The following is an 8665-nucleotide window of genomic DNA, read 5'->3' on the forward strand; positions in this document are numbered from 1 at the left end:
GCAGGTCGGTGTGTCTGAAGCTATAAGAGTTTGTTGTCGCTGTGGTGGATGAACTCTGAGACAACACTAACAAGAGATATCCCAGAGTTAGAAAACCCTCCAGGCTGTGCCCGGAGCGGCCTCCGACCACTTCACCACCCCGGCCCGGCTGCGCTGCCTCGAGGCCTCCCTCCCTAAGCAAGCGCCTGGCATCACCAATTGCTCTGCCCGCCTGCGGCCGGCGTAGACATCTTTAGGCCAGTCGCCGGCCAGGAGCACAGACCGTCGGAGTCCAGCCAGCGATCCGGGTCCGGGTGGGCAGTGAGGAAAGCTCTGCATTGCCCTTCGGGATGTCCAGTTTTGCAGCCAGGACACGGATCCCAGTCCCACCTCGAGTCGAATTTGGATCCTATTTTATGTCCCTGCCTCCCCGCGTCCCCCCCACCTTTCCCCCATCTGGTCTCTCCATACCGAGAATGGTCTTCCGAGACTGGAGAAAGTGGCGCGGGGGGAGGTTTGCTTTTTGTTTTTTTTTTCTTTTTTTTTTCTCTCTCGTTCTCTCTCTTTCTCTATTTTTCTTAAATAAAAGTTCGTTTCTGTACAATCACGAACTCTTCGGACCGTGGGAGAGACCCCGCTACCACACGGCCGCCTCGTTCATTTCAGGGGGGTGGGACAGGTGGTTCCCGTAGCTCCCCCCGCCGTTTACCGACAGCGATGAGAAGGGTGGGCTGGGCCCGAAGACCTCCGCCGACATGGAGTGCAGAGGCCCGGGCAGGCTGGGCTCGGGGCTGGGCGAGTCCCCAGGAGGATGCGCCAGGATGTCGGTGAACCGCTGCGCCTCGCTCGATGGGTGGTGGCCGGGCAGCGGGTGCTCCAGGCCGCCCAGGGGCGTTCCAGACGGCCCGGACGACGGTACGAAGGGTAGATCCACGGGCGTCTGCGCCTGCGAGGACGGGGGGCCTTGCGGGAAGAAGTCGTAGTTACCCCCGGGACCGTAGTACTCGCTCTGGTAATCTGCGGGATCAGCGAGGAAGAGGAAGGATCACGGAGGAGCCCAGGGCGGGCCAAGGCAGAAGGGGAGGAAGGAAGGGCAACTCCGGGGAACTGATTTTTGTTTTTCTGGGTTTTTTTTTGGGGGGGGGGCGGCCTCTGCGGTCCGGAGAGCAGGGAGGAGATTGCGCAAAACGGGGAAGCTGTTTCCCTACAGGCTCACCTTGCTTATTCCGGGTGGGGACTTTTGCCCCCTGAGTCTCCGCACCTCCCCAGATTTTCTTCCCCAGCCTTCTACGCCACCCTGTCTGCTCACTTTGCAAACAGAAAACACCCGCTTCCTGCGAAGCCGATCCGGGTCCGCTCGAACCCCACCACTCACCTCCGTAAAAGGAGAAGGGGCCGTTGGGGATGAGCTCGCCTGGTTCCAGGCGGTCCACCAGCGGCCGCATCCTGCGCGGACTTCGGAAGAAGGCGTGGCGCCGGGCGCCCAGCGCGCTCAGCTGCTTCATCCTGCGTTCCTTGGAGCGCCGGTTCTGGAACCAAACCTGAAGCGCACACACGTCGTGGGGTGAAGTCACGAGACCCCCCCCCAACACACACACACTCCCTAGCCTGAGTATGCAGTATGGGGCTCAACCCTTTGCCCCTCCACTGCTGCCCGCTCACTGACTTTAGAAGGGGCGGGCGGGGGCGGGGAAATAGAGAAGGGGTTCTGAGACCAGGCAAAAACAGACATTGAGCCTCGGGTGTTCAGGATTTCGGGACAGAGGGAACTTAATTGACCACCATGTCTGATGTAAGGCAAGAAGTAGCTGAGTTAGTTCAAACGAACTATCGCAGTTACAGCATTAAACCTTTCCAAAATAACGTTACACACATAGGAGACATTAAACCTCCAAAATGGTCTTTTACACACACACACATACACATACACACACACAGCTTCCTTTTCACGGTCTCTTGAAGTGCTCCCCCAAACCCACTGTGTGACCATGACAGAGACACAAAAAGCTTCCCACTAACACTGTTTTCCCTGAGGTGATGACACCCAAACTCACAATCTCTGTTTTATGCCCATGCAAATCTCCCCTGCCCAAAACATACTTGTTTATCCACAACCATCTTGCCAATGGTGGCAAACACACAACCCCGCATTCACAAACACAAGTTTGCACAGCCTCCCAGATACCTCCAAGCCTGCAGCCGAAGTGGACACGTCAGTACCCTTACACAGATACTCTCAGCCTTACCCTGAACTGTCCACCCACACCCCACACAGCCTCCAAGCACACTGACCCAACACCTAGCGGTAAGCCAGAGACCCCTGCTGCCTAATCACACACATTCTCACCTCCTCCAGACACAGCCCAGCTGCCTCCAGATGGCCTCTCCTCACCATCCCACTGGGGGCTGCGCCTAGACAGGGCTGACTCTCTACTGAACTACCTCCCCTTCAATCTAACATGCCCACCTCCTTTAGAGAGGAAGTTTTTGCTCTGGAGCTTTCCTAATGGGAGCAAGAGACCCACAAAGTTGGAGCTGAACACTTGGAAGGAGAGAGTGTTATGCAAAAGCAACTGATTGACCCCTGGAGATGAAACAACCTATTTTTATTTTATTTATTTTACTTTTTTTTTTTTGCCAGTCCTGGGGCTTGAACTCAAGGTCTGGGTGCTGTCCCTGAGCTTCTGTGCTAAAGGCTAATACTCTTACCACTTGAGCCACAGCTCCACTTCTCGCTTTTTGTGGTTCATTCAAGAGTCTCACATACTTTCCTGTCCGAGCTGGCTTTCAACCACAATGCTCAGATCTCGGCCTCCTGAGTAGCTAGAATTACAGGTGTGAGCTACTGGCGCCCAGCTCTCGCCATTCCTTAACAAGAGTGAGAGTAGACTAAGGTGTATGCATACAGAAGAGTCCTGCATTGTGGTGTTGGACAGTGTCCCTTCCTCCAACCTCCCGGCTTCTCCTGTTCCCTGGCCACTATCACTTCTGTTGGTCTGGGAAGAAGGGAGGTGGGTAGGATGCTTCAGGCATCCTGCGACCTTTCTCAGGTCCTTTGGAGTCATATCCCCACCTTCCACTCTCCCCCAGCCTCTTCAAATACATTCCCCTCCTAGGCACCACCTGGGTACTCTGAGTGACCCTGTGGGAGGGACAGAATGGCACGCCAGGGGCCTGACCTGGATGACCCGCATGTTGAGGCCAGTCTCCTGAGCCAGCTGCTCGCGGATGTGGCGTGTGGGCTTGGGCGTAGCAGCGAAGGCGGCCTTCAAAGTCTCCAGCTGCTTGGCTTTGATCGTGGTGCGAGGCCCCCTTCTCTTGGCGCCTAGGTTCTGATCATCATTCTCATTGCTACCACCTTCCTTGTCTGACACGTTGGCACTCTCCGAGTCCTTGGCGTCGTCCTGCGACGGGTCTTGAGAATCCGGAGACAAACTAGGGTCACTGCCGGTGGTGGCTGGTGAGAGGGGGAAAGGACAAGGTGAGCAACGGCCTTGGACGGCCTTCCCCAGAATCCCAGCCCCGATAGGCAGCTGGAAATCCGTGCCTCACCTGAGTGGAGGCTGTTTTCTTTGGCGACACTGCTGTTGCTTAGGTAATCCTCTTTGCAGACGAACTTGTTCTCATCTATGATGTAGAGCTCCTCGCCGGTGGAAAGCTGCTTGTTACACATCATGCAGGTGAAGCAGTTCAGGTGAAACACTTTGCTCCGCGCTCTCCGCACCAGATCGCTAGGGGAGATGCCTTGCGCGCAGCCCGCGCATTTGGTACCGAAACATCTGCACCAGTTAGGGTTTGGCGAAGGACAGGCGGAGGCAGGAGAGAATGAAAGAAGGAAGATTGCGGGAGAAAGAAACAAGTTGAGGAGGAAGGAGAGAGAGGGAGAGGGAGAGAACGGAGAGATTGATTATAGATCATATGCCGATTAACTAGGAGTGGAAGTAGGGAGGAGAGCGCAGGGCATCGGTGGGGAAAAAAAATGAGAGCAGGAAATACAATACTTCTAGAGTGAGGGGTCCAAGCCGTCCCCCAACCCCAGCTTCACGCCCAGGCTTCATCCCCAAGAGGGGAAAAAAGCATCGCGGGAAATGGTGACAAAGTGGCCAAGGGGATACTTAATCTTCGATTGGATTCGGAGAAGCCAAATTCTAATTAGAGCCCACTATAAATGCACTCAGCGCGCTAGTTTTTCCCCCTTTCCTGGCGTCGTCTTTTACTACAAAAAGACCTGCACAGGTTAGGGTTTAGCTTGGTCCCCTCGGGCCCACGGTAGGTAAACAAACACAGTGGCCGAGCCCGGGTAGTGTAACTGCGCTGCTACCACGTTCGTGCGCAAAGCCTAGCAGATTGGCGCTAGCGGGAGCCGCCGCGGGCAAAGCCGGCGTTCAGTGCCCTGCTGAGCTTTGTCACAAGTCAGGCCTCAGCAGACCCGCTGGAAGTGGGTATGACTCGCAGACATCTCCGGCTCTGATCTCGGTCGAGGTAACGACAGACCGCGGAGGCGACAATGTTTAGCATCACGTCTGCTCCACCGTTCGCGCAAACCTAAGCCACGCGGTGTCCGAGAACTGCATTGGAGACTGAGCGCCCTGGGCTCCTGAGCTAAGGGCCCCCCCCCCCGGTGGCTTCCAAACCCACCCTCCTGTTTGATCCATCACTACAAATGGAGAGAAAGCAGACATCAAGTCAGTCTAGTTCGCTGGGAGATTTCAAACCTTTACAGTAGAATTCGAATTCACATTCATTCCTGCTCTCTATTTACTTAGGTCTTGTGGAGGAGGTGGCCAAATAGCGAGATTAAGAACATACAATTAAAATGTTAAAGAGAGGAGTGAAGTAGAAACTTTCCCGGCTCTGTCATGAGCACCTTTCTCTTGGCAAGGAACCGGTGGCAGGGCAGGCCTGGTGGGACAGTGCCCGAGAGGGCTCTGGAGGGAAGCTGGTGCGCTTCGATGCCCCAGTCAGTATTGGGCCGAGGCCGGAAATGTATGCCAACCCTAGCAAGCGTGACAGCAAAGAAAAATCAGCAGCCTTTCACAAGCTATAGGGTAGCAGTTTGCCTAGCTTTATGCTTAAGGACCAAGTCAGTTTGGGGTAACTTGCTGGCTGTGTAGAACTGGCCCCTAAGGTCGAGCTTCTTTACTGCTGCTATTGGCATGTGCTGAGAGGGGGTTCCTCCACCCAAAAGGCTCAGTGTTCCCGCCAATACCTCTCAGAAGGAAAAGACAGTGACTGGGAAGAGCCCAGGCTTGAGAGCTCAACCTAGAGGGTGAGCAACCGGGGGTGGGAGGTGGGGGGTGTCCGGAAAATCAGTGGTTGGAGAGCTTGTTTGAAAGGGGGGGGGTAAAAAATGGGAGCCGGAGCTACAACTCTCCAGGTTGCCCAATCTCTTCCAAGTTTGAAGCGCCCCAGAACAGAGGCAGACTTAGATCCTTTCTTCCCAGGCACATGCACCCCCACTTTCCAGGCCACAAGTTCAGCCGCTTTCCCTTAGGCTCGCAGCAGGCTAGCTGGCCAAGAAGCAGGAGCCTGGGGGACTTGGCTGTCCTTTCCAGAGGTAGCTCCTCGTGCGTCTGCCAGTGGCCACGCTGACCTCTGATCCGAAGCTGGCTGAGAAAGGCCCTTGGGGAGGAAGCAGCAAGAGGTACGGGAGGAAAATACTCACCGGAAGAAATCGTTTTTACAGTAGAGCTTGCCTTCCCGGGAGAAGCACTTCTCGGTCAGGTTGCATTTACATTCACAGCACTGGACGCACTTGACATGCCAAGCCCTGTCCAGCACGTTCAAGAGGAAGCGGTCCAGGATGGGCCTTTTGCAGCCGGCACAGTGCACCATGGTCTTTGGTTTGGGTCGGGTGAGGCCCCGAAGAGACAGAGCCAAGTAGACAGAGCCAAGAGGGTTTACTCCCGAAGACGACCAGCCCGCAGCTCCCCAGCCCCTCCAAAGAGAGGAGACACACACCTCAGCCGTGCAAGCCAAAACCCGCACCAGGGGAAAAAAAAACAAAAACAATCAAAACGGGGAAAACCAGGCTGTGGAGAGGCCCGGGGCGCCTGGATGGACTGCGTAGCCCGGGAGTCCCCGGGGCGTGGGGCGGAGCAGCGCCACCGCAGCTCCCCAGGCGACGAAAAGGAGTCTCCGGCGGACTAGAAAGCCACTCTTCTGCCCGGAGCCCGCGGAAGAGTGAAGGTCACCGGGAACGCAGGCGGGAACGGAAATAAATAAATAAAACCGCGAAGGAGACGGAGAGGATAGACGCGGCGAGCTGGGGTTTTCGGAGGTGGAGGTGGGGTGGGGAGGGGAGCGCACTGCCGAGTTCTCTCTCTCTCTCTCTCTCTGGCTTGAGGTAGAGCTGTCAGGAGTCAAAGTGCAACTGCTTTTTGTCGGAGTATGAAGGCGGGTGTGTGCGTGCCAGGCTGCCCACTACCAGGGGTTCTCCCTCTTTAAAAAAAAAAGAAAGAAAGAAAAGGAAGAAAGAAAAAAAAACAAGTAGAGAAGCTTTGGATCCTAAACTACCGGCATGGTGCAAGCCGGTTGGGACGCGCTGGGGCTCCCGCCGCTGGGCCTGGGGGAGGGGGAGGGGACAGATCGAAGGGGGGAGGGAGGGAGGGAGGGAGGGAGGAGAGAGTGGGAGAGGATCTTGTTGATTGCAGTTGTTGCTTAGGTTTCTCCCCCTCTTTTTTGTTTTGTTTTTTTTTGTTTTTAGTTTGTTGTTGTTGTTTTGGAGAAGTGTTTGTGTGGGGGGGGGTCGAAAAACCACAAGTGATAACTTCGGGCGGATGCAATCAGGCGCACTCGCTCAGTCCCCACCGACCCAGCCCCGTCACCTCCGCCGGTGGCCTGCCAAGCGGCCTCGGTGTCCTCAGGGAGGCCCCCCTCCCTGCTCCGGGACTCCTTTGGGAAGTCAACGCCGTCTGGTTCTTCACCGCACCTGGTCGTGCATGGTGGCTCCGATCACAACTCCTGGCCGCCTTGGCGCGCAGCCCCGCATCGCTCGGCCCACGCTCCCGGCTGCCTGCGTCCAGTCGCACAGTCGCTCGACCTTCTTGTACTTTTCCTTTCCCCCTCTTTTTCTTTTCGTGGTGGTGGCCAATCTGGGTTTCCTTTCTCCGTCGCCTTCCTCTCTTGTTTGTTTTTTGTTTGGTTTTGTTTTGATTTTCCTTCCCCTTGTGCAAAGGGAAAAGTCGAAGGGGAGAGGGGACCGCTTGGAGAGCTTTCAAATAATGTCCTGGTGTAGCGGCTACCGTAGGCCAGCGGCTGGAGCAGTTCCGTGCGGGCTGCCGGCTTGGCCGTCCTTGGCCGCGGCTCCTGGCTGGCTTTTCTCCCCGGCGCTTGTCGTTCGATTCCCGGGTCTCTCGGCCCAGTCGGCCGCCCTGGCGCGTCTCTCCCCAGCTCCAGCGACTCGGTCACTGCTCCTGGCTGTTGGCTGAGCTCTGGAAGCCCCCTCGCCTTAATGCAGCGCCCGCCGACGTCACGGCGGCCTGTGACCAATCAGCGCCTCGCGGTCCCTCTGTAAACCATTCTGCATCCCCCGGCCGGGGAGAGTGCGGGGAGACCGCGTTTAGAGGATCAGTGGCGGCGGTACCCGAGGCCCCGCGCGGCGCGGGCGACTGGAGGCGAGGTGTCCCGGTCCCTTACTGCTCCGGTAAGCCTCTGTTTCGGTGGGAGGGACTGAAGGAAGGTGAGAGTAAGGCGCTGGCGGGGGCCAGAGTTCTTTCAGAGGGTAGTGACAATCCCGGACCAAGCCCAAGGTCTAAGATGGGGTGGGGGTGTGTGTGGGGAGGGGGAGATTGATGCCGGGTCCGGAAGCCGGAACGGCCCCAGCGCAGTTTTGGCTTTGCAATTCACCAGGTGTTAGGATCCTTCTCCGCCCTCCTGGCTTCTGAGGCCTGGAAGTTTGCCCCGGGCACAGTGCGAATCTTTGGAGAGGTAGGGGGCGCTTGGCAGCTAAATCTCCCTCCTCCGGTCCCTCCAGCTTTGCCTCCTCCCCTCCCCACCCTCCACCCCCACCCCCAATCCATCCAAAGTCCGCAGGGTCCAGGTTGTCAGCGAGTCCCGGGTGTCAGTCTCCCGCAGTGCGCTCTTGGAAAGTTGATCCCGGTGATTTCCTGGTGGGGGCGGGGGAGAGAGAAGGTGGGACGGGGAGAGAGACGTGTGTAGAGGAGCGCCTCGGGTGAGGAGTGACAACCCAGGCGAGAAGTTGTGAGAAACTGTGATCCGGAGACACTTTTTTTTTTTTTAACAAATAAAAACAAACGACTAGGCAGGGAGACCGTGGGGCCCCTGCATCGGGGTGAGGGGGTGGCCAAGGATGACGGTGGGAAGGGAGAAGGAGGAGAGAGTTCTCAGGAGTACCAAGCAGAGGGCACTGGTGGAGTGTCCGGCTTCCAGTCCTCCCCTTTTTCAGGCCTCGGGGCCGAGGACCAGCTTCCTCAGATACCAGCGACCAACACTTTCCAGAGCTCACTCCTTCTTCAAGAGCACCCGAATTCCGCACGAAGTCTAAACTCCGGACCACCGCCCACGGGGGATGGATTTGTTTAGGCCTGGGGGGGTCCAGATCCTGATCCTCAAAACATCAGCCTCCCCCCCCCCACCCCAGAGTCATTCTAGTTCCACGACGCACTCATCAGCCTCCACATTCTGATTCGACCTTGTTATAGACTGGGTTTAACCCAGATTTCTC

At 56.9% G+C, this 8665-nt stretch overlaps 1 protein-coding gene across 1 annotated transcript; it reads right to left on the reverse strand.

Annotated features, from left to right (window-relative positions):
• Positions 1 to 433: 433 nt before the first annotated feature.
• Positions 434 to 6311, reverse strand: Lhx1 (LIM homeobox 1). The gene is made up of 5 exons (XM_013013239.1): positions 5645 to 6311; positions 3532 to 3758; positions 3159 to 3436; positions 1355 to 1520; positions 434 to 996 (listed from the first exon to the last, which is right to left on the reverse strand). The coding sequence occupies exons 1-5, from the start codon at positions 5812 to 5814 to the stop codon at positions 617 to 619; spliced, it is 1221 nt and encodes a 406-aa protein (XP_012868693.1). The 5' UTR covers positions 5815 to 6311; the 3' UTR covers positions 434 to 616.
• Between the last annotated feature and the right edge of the window lie 2354 nt (positions 6312 to 8665).

The sequence above is a fragment of the Dipodomys ordii genome, unplaced genomic scaffold, assembly GCF_000151885.1.
Source record: "Dipodomys ordii isolate 6190 unplaced genomic scaffold, Dord_2.0 Scaffold19, whole genome shotgun sequence".
Taxonomy (NCBI): Eukaryota; Metazoa; Chordata; class Mammalia; order Rodentia; family Heteromyidae; genus Dipodomys; species Dipodomys ordii.

Bases quoted from the DNA above. Each gene is read 5' to 3' on its own strand.
- Lhx1 (XM_013013239.1), bottom strand. From the start codon at position 5,814: ATGGTGCACTGTGCCGGCTGCAAAAGGCCCATCCTGGACCGCTTCCTC. The intron at 1,521-3,158 runs GTCAGGCCCCTG...TGTGCGCTTCAG, and splicing joins TCAACATGCGGGTCATCCAG to GTTTGGTTCCAGAACCGGCG. The intron at 997-1,354 runs GTGAGTGGTGGG...CTGATCCCGCAG, and splicing joins CCCCTTCTCCTTTTACGGAG to ATTACCAGAGCGAGTACTAC.